Here is a 26,235-nt window from a genome sequence, read left to right on the forward strand (position 1 = left end):
GTATGAGCTAATGCAGCGCAGTGAGCTGAAGAGGTTACTATAGAAACTAGCCTTTACCAACACCGGACATGGAGGGGGTTATTTCTGACAGATATTTCATCCACATTTTAACCACTGAAATTATTTTCTCTATCGCTCTATCACACTTTGTTTTTCAAACACACACACACAGAGCTGCTGACGTACATGCACATAAGTAAATTAGCAAAATTCTAAAAAGGTGCAAGGACACAGAAAAAGTAATTTTGTGCACAAACCTTTTAATGGGCCCATTATAAATGACTGCAGCCACTTTGCGTATCAGCTGTTATTACCGTCCGAGCCTTATCATTTAAAATTAAATCTGGCAAACAGGCCAGACAAGAGAGATTGAGCCAATCTAAAACTCCAGCAGTGAGAAATTGTTCAAGCCAGCAGCTGCATATTAATGTCGTTATTACTACAGCTTCGGTTGATGTCAATTTTCTCTTCATTTGGTTGCATTTAGTGAGTCTGAACGGTACTGAGGGGGTCTACGTACCATTTGCACTGAGAAAATGGCAGCAGACAAAGCGAGCTAATGGATGTAAGCTTGCATACATTGGCTGCCTGACCTTTTTCTGTCACTGCGAGTCTGCACGGATTTCTGACTGTCACACATTCCCCCGTCTGTACTTTACTGCAAGTCTACTGTGCTGCTGTTACGTCTGCATGTCATTGACGCTGTAGCAGAAGAATATATGAAGCAGCTGAAGAGGAAAATGGAATGAGAGAACATAAAACACATAAAACCAGATAGTTTTAGGCTAAATTATTCGGCACACGCGAGTCCATTAAACTGGCAATAAAGACTGGAATCCTGGTAAAAGCCACATTTAATGGCAGCGCAAATTCATTCATTTGAGGCATGAAAGTATGTAGACAAGTACGAAGACATCTTTGAAAGAAATCTAAGCAGATGAAAATGCAGCGATATAATGCAGTTCCTTACCAGGTTAGCCAGGATGTAGTGGTAGCTCTTTGCGTTTTTGCCTTGTTCAACAATCTGGAAGACAAGGTCAGAGAAGATATAGAGAATAAAACGCCTGTGATACAAAAAAGACGGTTGCTTTGTGTGTGTGTATGTGTGTGTGTGTGTGTGTGTAACAGAGAGGTTTTGACAGTGTCTCAGCAGTAGACCTGGTACAGTGCACAGTACTTGACCTTGTGCAGCACAGACAGAAAGTAGGTTCGCAAAACATCAGAGAGAAGGGACGAAAGACTTCACATTAAATATAATACAGGAGGAGTAACTTAACAAAGATCAGTTTTAATTCACCAGTAAACAGATATCAACAGATTATCAACTCTGCTTAAATAAAGGTATCTTTAGTAAGGTAGCTCAAGAAAATGATGGTTCTGAAGTCCGTTAGAAGCAACAATGAATAAAAAAAAATCCCTCTCCTCGCCTTGCTCTTTTCCATCTCTGCTACTGCTATCCTTTCCTCTTTCCTCTTATTTCCTCCTCGCCTATATAATTTCCTGCTCTCCTCCCCTCTTCCATTTCCTTTCCTCTCCTCGCTTGTTTTCTCCTCTCTCATTTCTTTCATCTCCTCTCCTTGCTCATTTCCTTCTCTTGTCTCCTCTGCTCTCCCAACACCTTTTCTCTCCTCTCCTGTTTTCTCCTCTCTTCTCTTTTCTTTTCCTTTCGTGTTTTCTCTTCCTTGTTTCTTTTCTCCTTTCCTCTCATCTCTTATGTCCTCCTCTGCTTTCCTCTCTTCCATTTTCTTTTCTCTCCTCTCTTGTTTCCTTCATCTCCTCTGCCTTCCTCTCTTTTCTCATTTCCCCCTCCTCTCTATAGTCTCCCATCTTTTTTCCTATTCTTTCCTATTTCCTCCTCTCCTCTCCCATCTCCTCTCTCATTTCTTTCTTTCCTCCCTTCACCTCTGCCATTTCTGACTGTCCTCTCCCATCTTGTTTTCTCATCTTCTCTCTCAAATCGTCCCATTTCCTCTGCCATTTCCTCTCCTCTCCTCTCCTCTCCTCTCCTCTCCTCTCCTCTCCCAACTCCTTTCCTCTCTTCTCTTGTTTCCTTCCCTCCTCTCCACTGGGCTATTTTTTTACAGTTTTTTTTTTTGCCTTCGGCCAGACACTCACTCCCTTGAAAACATGTTATCTAACAAACACGAACCACCACGGCTACTGTTCAAATGTAGAAGTGAAGCAACTAAATAAAAAAAATCACTTAAATATTATAATTATAAACCACAAATAAAGGCAAATCAGGCTGACACAACCCGAGCTGACCATTTAAAAGGCAAAAAATTATAGTTATTACAAAACAAACAATTAAATGAAAATACTATAAAATGCCTTGACAGAATGAGAAGAACATGAATTAACAAATAAATGAATATTCATCTCTTTAATAAAAATAAACTACACATAACAGCTTTTACGTGTCAACAGTTTGTATGTGCTGTGTATATTGTAGTACATTTGCTTCCCTCCTCTTCCTCCTCATCCGTGCTCCCCTGAGAGCTCTGATTTGATCTTTGATCTAATATCTAAATACTTTACAATATTCCGGGAACTCCACCGCCAGCGAACAAACATCAAATAATGAAGTCTCTCAGCGCTGAACTGTGCACAAGCCCCTCTCCCACGCCTGCATCTCTCCTCTGCCTGCACTGCTGTCATTCTCTGACTGCAGGCATCACAGGTCAGCTGAGCACCGAGGGTCAGCGCCGTTTGAACATCACAGAGAGGTGTGTGCCAAAACAGGTTTATTTATACATAAAATGCACACATTGGTCACCAGTGTGACTGACATTTGACTGTAAATGCGGTGTAATCTTTGCTGGTGGCAGCTGTCTAGTTCGCCTGAATAAAGCTCCATGCTGTACTGTACAACAAATGCGTGTTTCATCACAGCGTACTGGGGAGTCACATAGAATAAGGCTGAGCGTGCAGCACTTATTCAAAGCCATGCACCATCCAATTAATAGCCTTAGGACAGCGGATAAGAGGCTCATTCCATGGTCTCTGTTCAGGCACTATGCATGACCTCACACATTTTTCACTCCTCTCCTTCTCCGTGAGCATTTTCCCCTGCGTATACTTCGCGGGAGTATACTCATTTGTTACTGTGTTATGTGTGTGTGTCTAATGATGCTGTAGGTCATGACAGAAGGTGGCATTTGTTATTAATGGTGACCCCAGCACAAGGCGGGCCCCACGGCCGAGCCCCAGGCGAGGAAAAACTGAAGGGAAGGAGAGACACCAATACACCAGACATCGGGGGGAAACACTTATTACTGCCACGGTGGACCCTCAAATGGAAATATTTTGGATGTGAGCAGCTTTTTAATTATACATGCAGATTTGAAGAGTCATTCAGAGTTCATCCCCAAGAGAAAAGGTTACTCTTTTGTCTCACTGTTGCACTCTGAAACGTTTTTGAGGTAGCTCTTGTGTCACTACGAATGTTCTCTAAGGAGACTACATCAACATTCAGTTCATGTGAGAAGTCGCCCTCAGGAAACTGTCAGTGACATTATCGTAGGAGAATCTGTGTACTGTATGAGATGAACGAGATGAACGCAGGGGGGGGGGTGTAAAGGGCAAAAGAGGCAGAGGTGTGGGGTGTGTGTGTGTGTGTGTACGCCATTGTTTGGATGCACAAGCGGGGCGATGTGGAGGCAGGGAGCAGATGTGGGTGATTGATGGTGGCCGTCTGTATGGAGAAGTTCTTGGGCTCAGCTCCTGTAAACTGGTGAGAACTGATGCAATAACCTTAGCTGTAGACACCGGGCCATCAATAACAGTCACACGGAGCAGCCGTAGCCTACACATATAGATGGGGACTGTCTCTGTCTGTGTGTGTGTATGTGTGTGTGTGTTTCTAACATGTGTGCGCGTTTTTTCTTTTTCTTTCTTATAAACAACAATTTACTGAAACAGAAGAAAAGAAATAAATAAATAAAATCTGGCTGAAAAGTCATAAATCATTTGAGTGACATCAAAAGAAAAACAATACAAATATGACAAATGTGTGGATATTTCTGAGGATACAATTACCTGCATAAAATGTTGCTGTCTGACAAGCTTCCTTTGCTGGCACGGTACATATGCAGTTTACAAGATCTTTTTCATGCCAGATATTTTAAATTACAGCAGGAGAAGCAAAGGTGGAACAATGGCTCTGTTCAAGTGTTCAGAAAGGGACTGTTTGTTGTGTGTAAGGAAGGGGGAGGTGGTGCAAAACGGAGAGGCAAATAATTTTCTAAACACAGAGGAGGGAATTTGTGTGTTTTTTTGTGTTTGTAATAAGGGAGGGACAAACAACTTTTAATAGTTGCTTCTGTATTTATCTGATCCCCAAATGCTGCTGGTGGGTTTAAAAGGCATGTTTTCTTTAAAAAAAAAAAAAAAAACAAATCCAGCAACTGTTTTCATAGCCAGTAACTGTAAAAGCAGAAATTAAAGTTGGATTTTCTTATTTCTGCAGGTCTTAAACAAATCACATGGGACAAAAGCACAGCATTCTACATCTCTATTAATATTTTGACAAAAATATACCATTTACACTTACTGAGTCCTGTATCAAACATTTGCATGCATGGCATGCAGGAGTGCAGAATGCAGAATTGTAAGCTTGCTCATTCATTTAACTTTTAATTTTTAAATTTCAAACATCAAAGGGTAAGTTTACAAAATCGAATAACTTCCACCATCCAAATTACCGATACAGCGACTGTTGTCTACGGCTTATTTGGGACTGTCATCCACCCATGCTGTGCTCACATAGCTTGTGTGATGATGCAATTTTTAAGGAGAATTTGCATTTTGCTTAGGACATTTGCCTGTTTGTTTTGGTGATTACTCTCTAATCCCTAATTGGCTCATTGCACATTTATGTAAAATGTATGTTCCTGTTGTAAAAGAAAGATACCTTTAGATTGAGAACTGAACCGCAGTTGAACACCATATGCTAACTACTGTACTACTGTATCTTGGGTAAGGAGTCTGAGCTGAACTGCTAACAGGACAGAGTTGCTAATGTTGCTCTAATAGCATCAAGGACTGGCTTCCACACAGGATGTACTCATCAGAAACTGGACTTTTTAAAAATACAACCTGTAACCCCACAATCTAAAGTCATTTTCTACTGTAGGAAGCAAGCTAGTTAGCCTGACATGTTTATTTTTTCTTACCTTTTTGCACTTATGATTTTGGTTTTGGAAAGGTTACGAAAAAAAAAAAAAAAACTATTTCAAGTGAAAACTTCTCAACTTCCGCTACCCCTAGTGTTTCCTAGTAGTAGCCTAGTAAGCAAAGACTACCGGATAACTTTAGATTTTCCTTAGACCCTAATAACTACCAACAACACCATACTACTGCCTTCTGTTTTCCACAGTTACTTTGGTTGTTAAATCATTTGCCATATCTGATACTGGGGATAGTAACTGCAAAGAAATTTCACTTTTAGTCTTTGTTAACTCAGGATAGCTAAACAAAAGTGCTATCAGCTTCTTGTTTCGGATGCACAATCGTTGACGCACTTCCTTTGTCCTATAAAAAAAGCCTTCATTTTCCTGAGAGATTGTGGCAGTGGTAAATGAAATTGCATCGTAAAAGCAAGGCTTATAGAAAACCAATCTAAATGCTGATGGTGTCATTATTCTATAGCAATTACACTGCACATTTGCTTCATAATAATAAGTTAAAGCAAAAAAATAAATAAAAAATCTATTTCCACTTTAAATGCTGACTTTAAAGGTTGATGCAGCCCCATTTACACTGCTTCAATGTGCAATGAAAGCCAAAGCTTGACAGGCTTGTCATGCCTAATTACGGTTGCTAAGCTGTGATTGGGCAATCTCTGTTTGGATGAAGAGGTTTAGCCAACACTCAGTTGTGATGCCAAGATCTTTTTCCTTTCAACGGAGCAGAGGTGAGTAAGTGATGAGCCTATCACAGAAAAACTGCCGACGCCAAAATGCCAATGTTGTGTTATTTATCTCTCCTGTCCTTGACGCTCCAGGAGACTAAACACCACAGCAGATCACTAACCAAACCCCACGCTCCATTTTTATCGCCTCCTTTCTCATTTGTTCATCCAATTAAAACGTGCACAGCTTTGTTTTGAAGTGTTTCATTTTTTTTAATTTGGTCAATTAGGTTTCTACTTTCATTAGTCTTTTAACCCTTTGAAACCTGGATCGACATAGATTTAGGAAATTATGTTTGAAAAAGCTGAGGAAAATTTCCAAGAGAACAATATTTCTAATTATTTTTAGTATATATTTACATTTATTTTGCAGAATATTATAATTTTGAAAACTTTTCTTCCAGGTCATTTCCTTGCATTTTTTGTTTGTTTACTGTTTGTTTTTTAGTTTCTTTCTTTTTTCTTTCTTTTCTTTTTGTGCTAATTTTCAGCTTTCTTGTATGTTTTTTTTTTTTACTAACTTCTTTCTCATTTCTGGGTCATTCCTTCTTAAGTTGTTGCATTCCTCCTGTGTTTTTGAAAGAAATTCAGCCACTCTGCCCAGGTTTCAAGGGTTAAAATTCACATGCAGGCTTTTTACTTGTTTTGTAATAACCTTGATTTGTGTGGAAAAAAGGAAAAATAAACCAATCATGTAAAACTCCTACCTGTGTTGTTTGGAGCTATTCATATTATGCATGGTTTTATTATATTATGAGGTTGCAGCCTTTCAGCTGAAATTGCATTATATATTGCAACATAATTACATAATCCCCTCTCATCACGAAAAAAGCTCTTCACCTTTTTCAGGATGCCGGTAAGCCTCTCTGTCTCACAATCAATGATAATCTGGCCCTCCTTCCTCTTGTCCAAATCCTGGAACACTTTCAAGAAGGAGGCCTCCGTCATGGTCTCCACGTTCACTGAAGTCACCAGCCAGTTCCTCTCCGCTGCTGTGTCCAGAACCTTCTGCAGCACTGACAGGCCTAGACAGATGAGAGGGGAAGGTTAAAACTCTCAGTGCTGGAAATGAAAAACAAGAAGTTCTGCAAAGACGTCCAAGATGTAGTGATGAATGACTAGCTGGTGTTCTAGCGAGGGTGATCCGTAAGGGTCTGTATTTTATCAGGCAGCAAAAGACATAAATAAATTATGCGCTGGTTAATCTTATACAGTGTGTATTTATATTATGAGCTGAAAGATAAATTAAAACAATTTGGGAACAAAACAGAAGCTGTGCCGAAAACCACACCACTCTTGATAAGCTTATCCATCAGCACCTTCCCTGTAGCCTCAGTGATAAAGTATAACGAGTTGGATAGTCCATTAAGCACTCTGACATGTACAGGTGTGCTTTTTCAGTTCGTACAGCGCTGGGCTAAATAATCACCTCCTCTACACTAACAAATAACCAGCCTGTGCATCATCCCATGCGACGCACTTACAGCCAGCTTTACGTCCTCTGAGCACCAATTACAGGTGGCATTACTCGATTACACTGCCGCTGCGGAGACACTTGAGCATCATAGAGGCACAGTCAGAGCAGCCAATGAGCTAAAGGCTCATGCTAAGACAGGAAATAAAAGGCGATTAGAGAACACATTGATCTTGAGCTCTGATTTACAATCTGACTCACTGTTGTACTCCTTTGCTGCTGGCGGTAGACCAATCCATCCCTCTCGAGCTGGCAGCCACAGTTGTTCCACCGAGTAAATAAAGTAATTTCACCCGAAGCAGACTGGCAGACATTACCCAAATGAATTACAGCAATTACCAAAATTTAGAAAATGTAAACTAATACATGATGTATCTGTATTTGTTTTGCCACCACTACACTGGCAAACACTGTTAAAGACATCATAGGCCTGTACATAATTGTATATCCTCCATGCTTGTTTGTTCATGTTCAAACAGGCATTTTATGCATATTGAGCAAATATAAATACAGCTTATCCATGACAACAGCAACACAGACCCTGTCAAAAGAAGAATGGCAGTCACAGCCTCTGAAAGATGATTGCCGGGCCTTATTAAAATGCATACCAGCTGCTCTCCAGGCAATTCATGCTGCCTATTTGACAACAGGTCATTAAGAAATGAAAAGATGGATGCTGTTTCACCTCCACATATGACCACAATACAGCACACATAAATAAATTAGACGCCTCTGAGAAAATGACGTATAAAAATGTACAGGGAGATGTATGCACTTTTCACAGTGTTTCTATCCATTCACTGTGACTCCTGAGTGAATAATTGTAGTCCTTGGTGTTGACAGATTCAGTAGAAGCTGTGAAACGGATGATAGGCATGGGAACACGGGGGCAGTTAATCATGGCCGTGAATAAGGCCCCGAGGAGTGGACAACTGTGTCTGAAAGGAGTGGATAAAGGTTTCAGCACCAGGGATAGCTCCATGCAATGTAATCTAACACAGCCCTTTGAAAAGGCGTTTGCGTGTTTCTATCATTTCATTTCTACTTTTTAATTATCTTTTTTGTTTCTAAAGTGAGAGTGTATTTATTTGTTAATCAGGTTTTGCACTATGTACGTTATGTTCCAGCACTTGAGCAAATACCAGCTAAAATTAGTGTCTGAATCACATTAACGCTTAGTGTTGAGAATGTTCTGTACTGTAATGTAATAAAGAGAGACCTGTAGTCAACCTTCCCTCAATGCTATCAGCGCGGCTGGCCTATTACATTTCTTATCTTCCATCTATTCTCACTTCCCTCCCTTTTTTGTTTCAGTGTTTGCGCCTGAATATCCTTTCGCCTTTTCAAATGTAGCTATGTGGCTGATGCACCCCTATTTATCAGAGCCAGCCTGACAGTGAGGCTCGTGAGACTGGCCAAGGTAAAAAAGGTTCTCCAAAGGCATCCTGGAAGAGAATAATATCATAATGGAATCTGGCTGTCATAAGCATCCTTCTGGCCAGAGGCAATACACGGAGACCTGGGCACCAGGCAATCTAAGGTAAAGAAATCAACACTTTGGGGAAACCATTTCCTGAATATTGTTTATGATAGGTTTAATGGGCTATCAAATTTGTTTTCCCATTCTTGGCTTTTGAAAATACAACGAGAGGCACTTTTATTAGCAGTAAGACAGCAAGACAGATGTTAATGGGAGAAAAAGAGAAAAAAAATATTAAAGTTGCTGAAGTGTTAGGAAAGTGACACTGCATATGGTATATTTTTTTGTCACTTCACATAAGGGATTAAGACACTAAAAAAGTCTTAAATATAGATAAAGATTTATATATACACATTTTAGACTGGACATTAAAGAGTTTTAAACTTTTTTATAGGTAATATTACAATAAACATTTTCAGAAAAAGCACACACTGTTGGTGGCGCTATTGAGAGGATAAAACGATGACTGAAAAAATGTATTAAATACATAGAATTACTGCTTTGCAGTTGTATGCCTCCGTGAACTAGTTAATTTGCACTTACACTTACAGAAGATTTTTACTATCAGGACAGTTTCAAGGTCGGTACCCAAGATTGTTAACCAATTCATTATCTGATCAAATGTCTCCACTTCTGTTGCTGAGTTTTATCAGTACGTAATGGCCATAAAAAGTGTTTTTGCAGAACATTATGTCACAGTGAAGTTTACATTTGACCTTTCAGATATAAAATGTCATCACTTCATAATTTTATTCAATTAGACATTTGTGTGAAATGTAATATAATTTGCATGTCAGATCTTGAGTTATGGTCACAAACAGGTTTTGTCAGGTCACAGTGACTTTTGACCTTTGACTACAAAAATTCTTGAGTCCAAGTTTATGTTTGTGCCCAATTTTTAGAAATTTCCTCAAGGTGTTCTTGAGATATTGCATTCACGAGAATGAGGCGGATACAAGGTCACAGTTACCTTTGACCGCCAAAATCGAATCAGTTCATTCTTAAATCTAAGTAAACATTTGTGCCAAATTTAAGGAGTGCGTCCTCTAAAAAAGTTCCTCAAAGAGTTCTTATAGATATCATGTTCACAAAAATGGGACAGACAGACGGACAACTCAGAAATATGCTCAGCCAAAAGATCATTTGTGAACATCTCCTCAGCTAGTAAAGAAGGCAACATGGGGGTCTACTCTATGCAATAATTCCGCCGCTCTGTCAAAAATAAACTAGTATTTTTAGCTGAACAGAGAGGAGAGCCGCCCCTGGGATGCTTCTAATATGTGCTGTAAATGTGTCTTGTCTAGGCTGACCAAGAAAAGCTTTGGCGGACATACTGAACCCAGGGCTCGCAGAGCTGTTCATTTCATGCTCGCTTTATTTTATACTTCATGTACTGTCTGCTAGATACTTGTAATACCTTAGTCGTTTTGGTGAAAAAAGCTACGATTATTTTCATTTCCAACTCAAGTGTTAAAAAAGGTTATAATAAGTATGGGTGTGAGATCTCTGTACCAGCCACAGCTTACAGACACATGCAAACAACCTTTTTATTCAACCTTTTCATTCATATGAGATGTGACTGATCCTCTTAAACAAATAACAATAACAAAACAAACATCTCTGAGTGGTAAAGGCAAATTGACCTCCGGATAAATGAAAGTTAATCTGTGTGAAGAATAATAATAGGAAAATTGATTGTAATTTTGAGTCAAATGCTCACAGTTAATAGCACCGCCTATTGCATGCGCGCGCACACACACACACACACACACACACACACACACACACACACACATCAGACAAATTCTTCAAAACTAAATATGATTTTTCTTAAAGGCTCTAAATAACCCTGTAGGAAGGGTGACTACAGCGTAGTATCCAGGCAACAGAGGACCACTGATATAGATTCCACTGGCTCCATCCCACCACTCAATCACACAGGGACCCTGCACACGCACGCATGCACTTACACACACACACACACACACACACACACACACACACACAAGTCAACAGTTTGTCAGTGTGTAATGAAAGGATCACAGCAGATAAAAAAAATCAGTGGGACATGTGTGGCGCTGCAGCCATCATCAATCAATAGGGCTAGAGACCACTGTGAAATCTCCCCTGTCACTGCTCGATCGTGCGCTTTGCAAAGTGACATGATGGCATCTGTCTTTGAAAGCTGACTTTAGCCTGCTTATGTCTCTCACACAAGTCAAAAACATGAAGAGATAAAAGTTGCATTTGTTTGCATGTATAAAATGTGTACACAAAGCATGCATGCTTTTAGGCACGCGCACACACACACACACACACACACACACACACACACAAAAAAAAACCCCTTCGTGGTCACGCTCCAAAACCCACAACACCTGGGACAGATGGCATGGCATTATGGGAAGGACACACCTGATTGGCTAGAGAGGGGAAGAGGAGGAGGGGGCTGATGGGTGTGCTGCTTTATTTCTGCAAGAACGTTTTTAAGATGTTTAAATTTTCATGCAGCAGCACTTTTCGTGCATTTTTTTTGTTTGTTTTTTGGCGTGCTACTGACAAAGGGACAGTTGCAACACGAGTAACTGCTGAGAACGGCTCAATGAAGGCCTTAATCTTTTCCTCCATTGTGTGATTTATCTGCTACTCATTGCAGGTCAATGTATCTTTTATGTGTTCTTCATCTGCACAGAGACGGTGGACTGAAATAAATGTTCTGATGGCTGCTTATTGCCGCACAATGGTTACGATTGACCCCATTGCTGTCTCCATGGTAATATGAAGACGACTAATGGTGGTCGGTTTAACGACTGGTTTTGCCTCTGACTGTCTTCATGTGCATGAGCTGGAACTGCTTTTTAAAAGACATTCCGCAGTTAAAAATGCTAATTGAAGCATGAATGAGGATGATGACACATTTTAGATAAATACATCTGTTTATATGTGACAATCAATTCAAAATTCTCATAAGAAATATTGAAGAAAATAACCTACATGTATATTCCAAATGGTTTAGATCCCAAAGTGTCCACTAAAAACGACGTTGCCAAATATATAGTATGATGTGAAATTAAATACTTGAGTTTCCTACCTGAGTCAGAGCTGTACATGTAGACAAACTTGGTCCATCCGTAGTGGTCGATCACTCCCACCAGAGCGTCCTGCAGCTCAGGTCTCAGCTGGATGACAAACTGGTTGGCCGTCTCAATGGGGAAGGACGGCGTGACGAAGCAGACGTGCAGTGCTCCGCAGAAGGACATGAGCATGTTGACTGTCTTTCTGTCATACAGCCCGATGATGGCGTACACACCTTTCGAGAACTGGGAGCAAACTGCCAGAGAGGATAAGCAAAAAAAAAAGGGAGAGTGGAGATGAAAAAAAATAGTTCCTGGCTTCATTGTGAAGTATGGAACATTTTAGTGAAACAACAACATTGAATGAATGCAGCATGTTTCCATCAAGTAGACACTTGCTATTTTGGTGCACATTAAATTTCTGTACAATAAACTTAAGTCTGGAAAAATTTACAATAGATCTATATGCACATTCCGCAAAATGCAATAAAATGTTCATCTCATTATCTGTGCTGTCTTGTGTTTTATTGTTGCATTACACCTACGTTCTATGTAGGCCTATCTTTTGTAAGAAGGAGTAAGACATGCTGAATTGACGCTAAAATTATTTGACAAATTGGTCGATTCCAGCTTTTCCACTGTTGAGATTTGCAGCTTTTCACCATCTTTTTCATAATACGAATTATTTATATTGCAAATAGAACTTTAACTTTTGGTAGCCTTCTGGAATAATGAGTCAATTTCCCTTTTCATTCCAATGCATACATTTTGCGACAATAAAAAATGATTGAAATAAAGTTTATTTTATTAGATAAAGAGAGCGATAAGCTTACGACGTAAGTATTGTGATAATATTGCATCATGTGGCCTCTGTCAATGCTCATCCCAACTTTCTAATAAAATATGAGTCACCACACAGTGCTTTTGAAATTTTAGGTTGAAAATAGCTCTAATAGCCTTGCCCTTGCATCCATTCAGCTACTCTCAGGCATGTTTATGCAGATCTGTCCAGTTTGTCCATCTGTATACCCCCTGTCTGTGTGTTTGCCTTCAGTGAGAGGTGCAGCGGGTGAAGGCAGATTGGAAGTAGAGAGGTTAATCAATGCATCCCCAGGGTTCCATTGACATTTTACTGGCAGCAGGAGGCGGTTTGCATTTCTCATTTCCTTTTCTCCCTCAGCCACTCCATACCCCTCTCATTGTCTGTTTGTCACTCTGACTTCCTTCACACCCTCAAATACCTTAAAATAGCTAATTTATGTTCACAGTCTTCTCTTCGGAAAGGTATGTCCTCGCCATGATTTCGGCATAGCGGGCTATCTTTGCACTCGCAGGTCTGGCCCGGGCTATTTTCTGCCACGGCGATGGGTGGGCCTTACTTATCTCAGTATTTACCAAACAGATTGAAGTCGCTGTCTGTCCCCGCGCGAGGGCCAGCTCGCTGCTAGGAACTGAAGGCAAGACAGAGCGAGGATGGCCCGTGCCCAAAACGCCTAACCCGTCACAGACCTGCTCCCGCCGGGCAGGCACGTGTGTGTGTGTGTTTGCGTGTGTGTGACGGAGATAGAGGGAGAGTGAGAAATTCAGCGGTATCACATAAAAATACGTGTGCAACACACGCATGAGCACACACACACATATGCAGTCTCTGGTGCTCCAAAAGCCTGGTGACTCACCCTACTTAAAGCAAGCCCTGAAATAGACATTTTGAGCCTCGCCACACTGACTCAGTAACAGAACTATCTTTTCTTCATGGTCTGCACACGCTCTTGCTATTAAATCGACACTCTCTCTGCTATTGCTTTCCACTAGCACACATTACATTTCCCCTTACAATTTTCTAGGACCAATTTCAGCAGTGGCCTCCATGTTCTGCCTGGATGAAAGGTAATGAGAGCTTGTTTGACTTTTTGTGCAGTGTCCCATTACTCTGCCCTGCAGCAGGTTACCATGTTTTACTGAATATGAGTCATATCTCATACCTACAGTATGTCTGTCTGACATTTAAAAAAATAAAACATGCAGCCATGTGGCACGGACCTCCTGCTCCGAGCTGGCAAGAGAACCATGTGGCCATCTAATTCTACAAGAGCATGACACAGAACATTAGTGTAACTCAGCAGTGTCGGGGGTTTGTTCTGATGGCGGTATAGAAGAGGAGCGTATTGAGTGTGTTTGTGTGTGAGGGGCTTGTTAGCGGGGCTCCACATGTGTAACGACACTGGAGGCAAGGCTGAGAGACCTAAAAAGATCTCGGAGACCCCAGCAACACCTGTCCACCCTGGCACTCCGTGTCTCCTCGCCACAGTTACAGCTGCCATGGCGGCAGAACTGAGGTTGCCCGGGCAACGGTCTGTTTCTCTGGCAGGGATTATGGTCGCTCAGAGCTGCTAAAGGACTTTTGGAAGATGAAGTGGGAATTGTGAGTGTTTGGACATTTTGTCATAATTAGGTTCCCCCTCAAGGAATTAGCAAATTTGCAAAACTGACTTGGCTTTGCAAAATGAATCCTCTGATAATTTCTGAAATAATGGAAGATTTGCGGCGCATTTCCACGGCGTCACATTTTTTATTTACACTCAAAACAAACCATAATCATTTCTAAAAGTCAACAAAACCCTTCAGCATACAAATGACGCAGGAAAGCTCACTGGAACTGTATTCTGTTTTTATATTTTCACCCTTTCTAAACTTTTCCTATGAATGAACAATAAGTTGATTTGCGTGGTCAAAGAGTTTCGGGCCGCAGGAGACGAGAGAAAAAATCAAATCCTAAAGGGACTGATACTCGCACAACAGGAGAAGCTGTCAGAAACAACTCACGCAGCTACTGTCTTCCCTGTTCTCTGTATCCTGTGCCCTGCAGCTGTTCCTCTGCTTAGCATGAGCCAAATATCAAATGACAGACGTGTCTGCGCCGGCTGCACAAAGAGGGCGTGTTAGTGACAGTTGTTCCTGCATCTGAAGTTGTGGATGATGGGAGGGTGATGCTAGGGGGGTGGTAGGCAACACTGCATCCTTCATACTGCCAATGAATGTTTGTAGCTCAGGAAAAAATCACATACTGGAGCACTACTGGTGAAGGAAAAAATCAGTAAAGCATAGTATATTTTGAAATTTGGCAATGTACGGATGCCAAGTATCTTTTTTTTAATTCTATAAATTATTAATACAATGAAACTTTTTTATAGCCTACTCAAATAATAAATTCAGTTGCTTTTTGAGTCTACTAGACACATTTAGCAGCAGTAAAAATAACTTCAGTGAGAAACTTCATCTTTAAAACTTGATCTTATTGGATAAAATGTTCATTTTTTTTTCTTTGGGGACATGATTTACATTTGAAAAAGGTAACAAATATATATATCACAATGTATGTTATCACCATACTTAGCATATCATAAAACATTTGTGAGAAGTGAGAATTGTATCAAGAATTGTGATAATATCGAATCACGAGGTCTCTGGTGATGCCCATCCCTACTGGTTCACTCTTAAAAATAAAGTCTTACTTTGACTCGATGACTACATTAAGAAAGTAAAAAATACATATGTACTTAAAATTATGGTGGATTCTTTAAATCTATGAGGGGCTTGGTGTGCAGCCTGAACCTTTTTTGACAGATGCTCAGAAATAAAAGACACATCATTGATAAAATAAAGATAGATTTTTTAAGTTGTTGTAAGGAAAATATCAAAGTGAGACTATTTGACACTATGTAAATGCAGCTTATTTTTGATGCCAAATGGCATCAGTTAAAGGGGAACAACATCTCTTTTTTATGAGAGATTCAAGGACAGTTCAATCGATATTTGTGAACGTGTTACTCTTTCTCAGAGAAACTAAAGTCTCGAACTTGTGATGTCAGTGGGGAGCTGCTCCAAAGACAATGAATAGGAGCCTCATTTTGTGGACCCACATGAAGTTTGTTTCCTTTTTTATACCCAAATGAGCTTTATTCTGTTGTAGTGTTCTCAGTTCTGAAACAGAAAATGTACCTTTATGTTCAGAACATTCCCCTGGCTGCTCTCAGTGTCATCTAGAACATCTTTCCAGTTGGTCCATATAATTGTCTATAGTGCAGCTCTGAACTTTATACCCTATGACATCACAAATTTACCTCTCTGGCTTTTGGATTTAGGAGAGAGTTGTCCATGTTTACTTATGTATTTGGACTGTTTTAGACTATAGGAATAACATGTATGAATTTTGAAAATGGGCATAGTTTCCCTTTAAATGTGTCAAGGTGCCCTTGTGCATGCTACCTGCCTCCCAGCTGCTCCACTGGAGCTACACACTAACTCGTGTACACGACTCTGGTATTGCAGAGCAGCTCCTTTGTGTGGGCGTGATTGTTTTTACAATAGCTCTGCATTTCTTGATATGTCAAGAAAAATCAATAAAGTTGAATTGAAATGTACCGGGTGCCATCGCAAAACAATTTTTCAAATGCATTTTTGGGGGAAGCCACAACCATGTTTGCGAGAATCAATGAAAGATGTCTTTCAGGCGCGTTGGCTCAGTAAACACATGTACTCTACACTCAGGGGTTTACTGCAGAGGCATGCAAACCACAAATTCTGATAAGGATGTTATATACATTATACGCCTCCACAAACACACACAGAGAACACGGGGCTTCTACTATTTTCCTCCCCTGAGACTTGCATGCCATTATCCTGTGCAACATTAAGGTCAGCGGTACAGAAGGAATTTCACAGCAGGAGAAAGCTGGGTTCAGCTGGAGGGAACGAGCTGATTGGAGGGTTCTTGCTCAGTCATCCGTAAAGGTCCTTCTTTTACTACTGAGGAGTGACATATCAGGTGACTCCACAAAATAGAACATCTAATTAAGTAGCGCATCTTATCTACTGATCAACTACAGACTTTCTCTGTTCTGTGTATTTTTGTTTTTACTGTGAAACAGTAAAAACCAGAAAACGAAATTTTTGTTTTCCCTCTGGGCATTGATAAACAAAGAAGGTGGAATGGAAGAGTGAGCAGCTGAATCCAGTCCAGCTTACCTCCACCTCAGCATAACCCTGCCAGATTGACTCCCAGAGTCACACACCACCTTCATTCAGTGAGTCTCTATCCTACTGTTACACCCTGGTTTATGTTGTCCAACCAATGTCACCTTTACACCACAAGACTGCAGATCTCAGACTGATGCCTCAGGAGGTCAAATCTGTTTTCATTTTCAGTCAAAACTGGGGGCAAATACATAAAGGGACACAAAAAGGAAACCAAAGACACTATATTATAGGGCTGCAGCCAGGGTGGGAAAATAACTTTTATTCACCTGCCCCTGTGGCTGATGGATTCCAAAATCTAGCAGCCACTCAACAGATTGTATTGTATTTTTTGTTGGTGAGTTTGGCAAATCTAGCACCCTCTTGTATAATTTACCAGCATTTGGCTGGCAGCTGGTGCAAATTTCCAACCCTGCCTGCAACTAATTATTATTTCCATCAACAGCTCATCAGATTTTTTTTAATTATTCAAACCAATCCTTTTGTCAATACAATGTCAGAATATATTGAAAAAATGACGTTTGCAATCTTCCACTGCCTAAAGCAGTTCCAGATAGACTCTGAAATATCTCAACTACTAGATGAGACTGCCATGAAGTTTTCTACAGACATTCATGGTGCCCAAAAAATGAAGCATTTTGTGACAATCTGACATTCCCTGTGGCACCACCAGCAGGTCTACTGGTCTAGCAAATGTTAGCATGCAAATATGCTTAACTAAGATGGTGAACATGGTAAACATCATACCTTAAAGGAGCTGTATCTGACATTCAGAACATTGGTATAGCAGCAAACAATTTGCTATGTAAATGTATAGTGAAATACCAAGATTAAGAGCAATCTGGGCCTCTCTGTTTCTGGCTGCATGTGCATATCTGTGCCTGTGAGTGCTTCCCACTGGCTAGTTTAGTGCTGCTGCTCTGCACTGTGCTGCGCTCATGCAGCGGTTATGGGCAATTACTGCTGATTAGGCTGATGCGATCTCATGGTAATAGTTATACCAGTGTATTTAAAAATTGTGATGGTATGATTTTCAACACTGTCAAAAATATGTCGCTCCTTTTTCAATTAAACTTAATGTATGTAGTGCACAGCATGCACCACCAGGTGACAGTCAGCAACAGCAGAGAGAGAGAAAGCAGGGAAAACTGCATATTTTCACATCTAACTTGTTGAATTAAGGGATTATTTCAACCAGCTGTAGGGGATTTTTAGCACCACACACTCATACTGCCATATACCATATAACCCGTTGAAGCTTCTGGAACGTACAAACATATTGAAAATTAGATACCACCCAAGCTGTTTGCTTCTGTCAGCTAAGCCAACTCCACGTTGAGAACCGTGTGCAGACAATCTCAGCTCAGACTCCGAAACATAGATATGCTCTGAATGTTGTACACAGCTTGTTTAATATCAACATGATAGCATTTTCCCAGTGAGTATGTTAACATGCTGACATTAGCATTATGCGCAAAGTAGTGCTGTGCCTAAGTACAGCCTCAAAGAGCTGCTAGCATGGCTGTAGACTTGAAAAAAAATGAAGCCAACACGAAAAGCCAAAAGCTGCAGCTCCTTTAATGGCCACTTAAGGCTGGCTCCAGAAGTGAGTCAATCCCCACAGACCACCATGTTAAAAAAAAAAAAAAAAAAAAACAGTTTTGGTCTCTATAGCTAATTATTTCAACATTCATGACAACTGTTCAGATACAACTCACCTGTTTAAATTTTATTAAGGCCCAAAGTTACACAAAATTAAGAGCAGGGCCTCCTCTCTCCAACCTCTTGCCCAAATCTGGTCACTTCTGACTCCAAAAAATCAAAATGGCAATGGCCATAATGCCAAACGAGGCTTCAAAAAGGGAGTCTACAAACCATTAAGGGACATCAAGGCTGCCACATCCATTATTTTCATAGTCTATGGAATTGACTTAAACAATCAGTTGCTCATCAAAATTATTATTATAAAAACAACAGATCGATTCATTGACGTCTTAAATATCAATTGACTGTTTCAGCAGTGTTTTCAGAGATGAATAAATAATCTTGTTGGTGAATAAAGTATACCGTTATGTAAATTTTTTTTTTTTTTTTTTTTTTTACAAATCTTGCAGCACCAAGGGTGTCAGCATGATGTCCAACCCTGTGCTGCCAGAGAAATCTTATAAATGCTTCTATTCACTATTGCAGATGCTGACTGTGAACTGGAGGGTCTCTAAATCATAACTGGTCGAGCACCTTTGTTTCTTGTAACCCCCCCCCCCCCCCCCACCCCCCCCATTTGCACACTGTCGGCTCTCTAATAAAGCCATAAATTGCCCCACTCACAATCACAAAGTAAGCTATAGTATCTTTCTTCATATTTAGTTTAAGGTATCCTTTTGAGAAATGAGAGGGATGACAGGAGCAGGGAGGTTCCTGTCACATCAGGCAGTAATATACACCACCTCCACAGGGGTGAAGGGTCACTCAATCAACCACAGAGCACTTTGAGGGGAGATAAACACATCTGACACCAGACACTGCAAGACGCACACAATCATACTCCACTCAGCCACCCATGGCTAATAACTGTCAGATGATGTGTGTAATAAAAACAGAGAGCATGTTGTGGTCCCTCTGGTCCCATCCATCTTCCGGAGAGCTAATCAGCTACATTAATGAGAGGCCGGGCAAAAGAAGTCGATATCCGATTCACACACACGGGCAAATACATTCAGGAACTGCACGAGCTCCCAGCACCCCTTTCAACAACAAAAAATGCCTCGCTGGTTTTGACAAGACTCCGTCTCACACACAGCTTGTGCTTGTGAAAAATCCCTCAGGTGATGGGTGGGGGTGGCCTACACTGTGAGCCCTCCAACACAGAATGACTCATGCGGTGCAATAAATCTCCCGCTATTCAGAGGACAGGGACCCAGGGGACTGAAACACAGCACCACCTTGGATCTGCATGAGTGTCTGTGTAGGAGGGTTTTTACTGCAAGGACAGTTTTCACTGGGATCTCCTGCAAACGACTTCTATCCCGGAGAAAATGATTCATTCTGTGATAATGTGTCTGCAAAGAGATCATTTCATCCGTGCGAGAAATGCAACAGGTTTTAGAGGTTTTTGGGAGAGGGTGGGCTTTGCCTCACTGCCTTTCCTCGTCCCTGGAGTATCCATATGCCCCATGGAGTGTTTCGCTCCAGAGAGGTGCGCTCGCTGTTCCCTGGTATAAACAGCTTTAGCTCCTCAAGCTTAAGGGAGATTTACTGCCAGTGCAAGAGCAATAAAATTGTGTTTATGTCAGAGCTGTTACCGGTGTGTATGTGGCAAGAGGAGAGAGAAAGTAATACAGAAAAAGGAGGAAAAGACAGATGAGGTAGTGAAGTGAAGATAGAAAGAAGGAAAAAAAATGAAGAGAAATATGGCATGCTCTAAACTCTTAAGCTTCCACCACTGGGAATAGCAGTGATCAGAGCAGCTGACCAGCCAAACAGATCTTAGATTAATGTCGGGAAGCGTTGGATACTCATGAGAGATTACATTAGTCGAAACGGGGGTAATGGAAGGTTAATAAGGATGAGCCAAAATCAAGCGTGTCTTGAAAATGTAGGTGAGGGCGGACAGAAGGCAAAGCTGGTTTCTGGAGAGGAGAAGAAACAGAAGCATTAGTGTCTGCGAGAGGAGATGATAGGGAGACCGCTGCGAACAAAGGGAACAGATGCCAGCCTAGCAGTGGGAAACGCAGGGAACACACAGCGAAATCTAGATTTCTCCTATTTCCTCTAAGTAATAAAACAATGGCACCGCATCGCCTCATTAAATGGGTAATCGAGGGTGTGAGAGCACTCCCCTCGGCTCCAAACACATCTCTCTCTTCCCGTGTCTCACTCTCTAACCCTCTCACGCTAGGCCGTTGTCTCTCCTCCTCGCTGTTTCTCACCGTGTTTCCAATCTGGTTTGCCGCGGAGCCCTTCCGCCTGCTGAATAAATGCTTACCTGGGCAGCAGGTCAGAAACCCAGCCCAGACCAACTCCTGTCAGGGGGTATGGAAACTCCAATTATCTCCTTAACAATCATCCCTTCGCAATTATCTCCCCATCTGCGTATCAGTGTCGACAGGTGCAGAGGGATGGTCCTGCTCACACTCTTTCTTTGACAGAAGAAGTGATGGAGGTGGATATGTGAAGCAAGACAAGTAAAACACACTACATGCATGCTAATTCAACACTATACTGCTGTATAAATTAACAATTTTCCTCAACAAATTCCAGCTGAGCCCCTGGGAAATGAAATGTTCATGATAGACTTGAGCAGAATCTATGAGTGCAACCAGAAACGCTGCATTCATTTTCTTACAACTAACTAGAGCTTGCAAGCAACAGTTACCGTTACTGCTGATAATCTGTTTTTTTACTTTTGTGATCATTTGAGATTAATCACTTAATCCGGAAATCCATGAAATGAAAAATGAAAGCATTAAATCCTCCAGGGGACATCATTAAATCAAACTAACGTGTCATTTTTGCTTGATAAATGACTGAAATGAATAACCAATTATTATTAATTAATTTTCAATCACTTCAGAAACAATTCATTGATCATTGACCAGATGGTCCTTTGGTTAATACAATCAAGTAAATACACAACAAATACAGGTACTTCATCACACTGACACACAAAATTGACAGTTTACCAAACCCCTCTGTCACAATGTATAATCATAGCTTATCTCAGCTGTAACCAGGCACAGCAGGCGAGCCAGTCTTTGGTTTCTCCACGTTGATGTGGTATGCACAAGGCTTTAATAGGAGCATTTGGCCATTCTAAAACCAAAAACACAAGAGCAAAGGAGTAGGGGCCTGTGTTCACATGGCACTTTGATTTTCTGAGCACAAACATCTTTTTTTTTTATTGTTCCCAATGAGAAAAGAACATCTGGGCCACCTCCACAAAGTGTTTTTTTCAGGGTACTTCATCTTTTTTGCGCAGCCACTCTGAGCACTTCCTGTTGGAAATGTCTAAACTTTTCAGAAAGACACTTTTGCGACACTCATGCTTCTTCTTTTTTTTTTTTTTTTAAAATGCAACCAATCTTATGGGTTGGGACTTGACATCCCGGTAACTAAGAATATGGAGGCAAAGCTATTTCTGGCTGTGTCTATCCAAGCTGTATCATATGTGGGACAAAAAACAGAAAAGCACATTTGTTGGGGCAGACTGGCTGGACATTAATGTTGCTGGCAGGGTTGAAAAGGAACCTATTTGTCTACCAGCCGCTGTGACTAGTGGAATTCAAAAGCTACCAACCCCTTAATACATTGCCATTGTTTTTGCCTGGTGGGTGAACCAAATCTAGCAGCCACTTGCATATTTTACCTGCATTTGGCAGGTGGCTGGTGCTAACGTCCAACCCTGGTTGCCGGTGAATGTTGGGCTTTTATCGTCATACTGAAATCTTGTACAAGCTCATCAAGTATCATCATCAAATGATCAGTGCCTTTTTTTTTATGAAGCGCTGGGATAAGGCACTCTTCAGCGCCCTGCCACCAATTTTCTGCCAAAGAAAATAGCAACGTGGACCCTCAGGGACACATAAATTGCACAGGCACAGCTAACTAGCTTAATGTCTAGTTGCCAAACACTAATGTAGCATTATTTTTTCCAAAGCCAAGTAGCTTTTCATTAGCTGAGTCAGAAAAGTAAGACTGAGTTTTTAACCAATCAGCTAGCTATAAGAAAACATTAAGACTTAATTTGCAAAAAAAAAAAAAAAAAAAAACCCGATAGAAGCCATTCTAAAAATTAAAAAAAAAAAGCCAACACTGGTTTGATTTGTATTTTCTGGACTGCACAGACAAAAAAACATGAATTAGAGAAAGAAACAAAAATGGAGATCTCTTTTTGCAAATTAAGCCTTCAGTGTTTGCGACAGTGTCATAGACAGAAAAAGACAATCACCAGCTAGAATTGAGAAGCTTTCTACCTTTGCCAAAAGTCAAAAACTCTTTGTTTCAAAGATGCCTTATAGTTTTAAATAAATCTGCCATCGACACTATGATAAACTGCTGTAAAAATGAACTATTTGTTTCATCTTAAAAAAAAAGTTAAAATTTGAAGTTGACTGAATTTAAGAAGACAAGTTGAGGTAATTATGTAATAATGCAACTCACCTTTTCAAATTCAGTCAACTTAAACATTGAAGGCAGCCCTGACACTCACTTTTTTAAGTTAAATAAAGTATATGATTTTTACAGTGAATATCCTGTGCCAGAACAGAAAGCTTGACAGGCGTAGCAACAGTAAGCAGTGGGGGGGGCTGGACTTAGCAAACAGACAAATATATACAGTATAAATCCATGCATTATTCCTGTTCACTGATTTGTAGCATGAGCCTAAAAAGCTGAAAACACCCACACAGTAAAACCGGTGTGTTAAAATCAGTGATGGTAGGCAAATATTCAAATATATGAATACATTTTGTCTTACTGCCTATAATGCCTAACCAAGTTTTGCCTCCAACTTTCATCAATTGTTGCAGGTCTGGTGTCATGGCAAGGCAGTCATTTAGTACTGCGAGTATTGTGCGGCTGTGCTGTCACTGCTAGAGCAGCTACACTATGTCACAGTGTTTAATATGCTCGTAGGCTTTGTTCCTCATTAAAGTACACAGAAGCTCCTGAGATGTACCGTATGACAAAAGAGAGACTTGCTTCTGTCTTTGCTGCGAAAAAACATGACAGCTGCCATCATCCGGCGCTCGTCCCTCCACCCCGCAGCACAAATCCTGGTCCTCATCCCCCGAACACATTGTTTTCTAATTGCCAGCCCCACACGTCTCGGCTCAGACCTCCATGTCCCAGCTGCCATTACCTCCAGAGACGACAGATTTGTTTTAAATACTTGGTGAGCTTGTATGAATACAGAGAAGGATTAGGAGCAGGCTTAGAAAGACAATGAGGAGAACAAATAGAAACAGAGCGGACACAGTGTTCAGTGGAGTGTGTGTTTATGTGGTGAAGTGTATGTGTGATAAAGACTGGTGTCTTGTCAACACAACCGAATTCCTCCTCAAGGCGCTGGATGGCCATTGGGGTTACTTTTATGTGGCAAGTTGTTCTTAGAAAATGGTCACACAGCAGGTGAGGAGATTAAATGACAGGTTGCTTATTTTCTCCTTCCTAACCATTTCTCTCTTCCCTCAACCCCTGCCCCATGTGCACATTTCCTCTTCCTTTCTTCTGCAAAGCAACGCAGGCACACACAGAAATCTCTATCCCCCTTCTGCTCCACACTCTATCACTCGGCTGCTTGGGGAGCAGTTTTGGCTGATCTACATTGATTGCTATGGGCCATTCTCTATCCCTGGCGCTCCAGAACAAAAAAAAAAAAAAAAAAATCCAAGCCTTCTCATTCATCAAACCAGCACCTGCCAGACTCTAGCCCAGGAGAACAACCGTCAGTTTCTTTTCTTTTTTCCCCCTTCTCCCTCCATTCTCTTTGTTTTCTCCTCGACAAATAACTGTCATGTCCTGAACAGTCAGGAGGGAGCGGTGATCTGCTATTCGTCCGCCTTTTTCAATAACCCATTGAACATTCGGTAATCCCTCTGAACATGCATGCACTGTGGAAGTCAGTCACCACAGCTGTACCTCAATGACTGACACAGTAGCTACACAAAAAAAATACAACACCCCAGAGCCTCCCTGACACCAGCCACCGGGGCTGAAATTGCAGCTTAACCTGCACCCCCCCACCCTCTTCTTCTTAACACTTCCATCCCAGCTCAGACTCTCCTTTCTAGGGTGTTGTTTGCCCCTGTGGGGAAAGAATGGAGCAAAGAGGGTGAATATAATAACTACAGAAATAAAGTTTCCAGGAGACTTTTTTTATTTCAGTTTCTCCAGGCAGATCTTAGAGTGCTGCATATTTTTAACAGCGCTTAACAGAGTTAGTTCAATTGTCTTTTTTCCCCATGTAGTTATTATTACATATTTATGCTTATAACTCCATGAAGTGATAGCAGTGGATGTGCTGCATTGAATAATACATTAAATGCATCTGCTCGAGCTCTGTCTCTTGTTAGCTATTGTGCGTGCGCAAGAGTGTGACCACAGAACTTCGCAAAGCAGTCTCACATGCGTGTGCACATTTCTGTTCAGTCGGCAGAGCAAGAAACTGCTCTGATGAGGAAAACTTAAGCAAGGTAAATGTTGCAGTAGATGAACCCCAACCTTAATTGTCAAATCTTTTCTTTGAATTACTGGATAATTAGGTCTTTCAGGGCCATAAAAACTATTAGAATAAAGCAGGAAATTATCTCCTTCTTTGGTTGACCTGGTCACGACCCAACAACAAACCCCATCAGTGACGATGGATCACAAGTAAACACTGATTTGTTTTTAGGGGCCACAAGCCAAAAAGTTTGGATATCATTGATGTGAAATACTATTTTTTCAGGTAAAACTGAAAGTAAACACACTTGAAGTATAGTAAGTCAAAGCTGTATCAAGAGGTCAGTGTGTGAGTGATAATTTTTCCTTCACTTCCTCTTTCAGTTTGGATTGGTTAACTTAGCGATGTATCTTAAAACCCGCCTAACTGACTGTTTTGTTTTTGCTCTGTCTGATTTCCTTTTTGAGATGACACAATGTTCCCCAATTAAACTCAAGGTTAACTTGTGGAGTGCAATTATATCCATTATACTGATAAGAACAATAGACAAAACCAGACAAAATAAACTGTAATACCATGATATCTTTTGTTTTATGTTGAGTCACACCCGCACCAGTCTGTGAATAATCTCTCTGCCTCTCAGACCACATACACATGAATATCTTTTCATTTTAAAAGCAAAAAGTGTCTCTGTAAACAAGCACCATTTCAAAAAGAATCTCTATCCATATTAACACGCCAGACAACACATATCACATGACCAATCACATACAGAGGACATGCACGTGCTGCTGAAAACAGGAGGCAGACTGTCTCCTCTGTGGTTGGTTGCTTAGTTACAGAAAATATGGCAAAAAGCAAGACCAATAATTTCTTTGCTTGAACTTAAAAAAAGGTGGATCTACTACTGAAATTAACACATGATTATAAAGCAGTCGTTAAAGAATATGACTTGTTGCGAAGCCTATACGGTGACATATTAGAGCAGTACGAGGAACGTTATCCATCAGCAGAGGAAGCCATGGCAATGGGAAAGAAGCAATGTTAACCAAATAAAAAGTCTGTATGCCTAGTTGTAATGTTTTAGCTTCACACATTGTG

General features: G+C 40.8%; 1 protein-coding gene across 1 annotated transcript in view; it reads right to left on the minus strand.

The window, feature by feature from the left end:
• Nucleotides 1-26,235, minus strand: part of gria1a (glutamate receptor, ionotropic, AMPA 1a) — an 87,558-nt gene that overhangs the window by 52,953 nt on the left and 8,370 nt on the right. Inside the window, 3 exon segments of the mRNA XM_042492814.1 lie at nt 971-1,024; nt 6,752-6,936; nt 11,957-12,196. Coding sequence (XP_042348748.1) covers nt 971-1,024; nt 6,752-6,936; nt 11,957-12,196 — 479 coding nt within the window.

Source organism: Plectropomus leopardus, chromosome 9 (assembly GCF_008729295.1).
Source record: "Plectropomus leopardus isolate mb chromosome 9, YSFRI_Pleo_2.0, whole genome shotgun sequence".
Lineage (NCBI taxonomy): Eukaryota > Metazoa > Chordata > Actinopteri > Perciformes > Serranidae > Plectropomus > Plectropomus leopardus.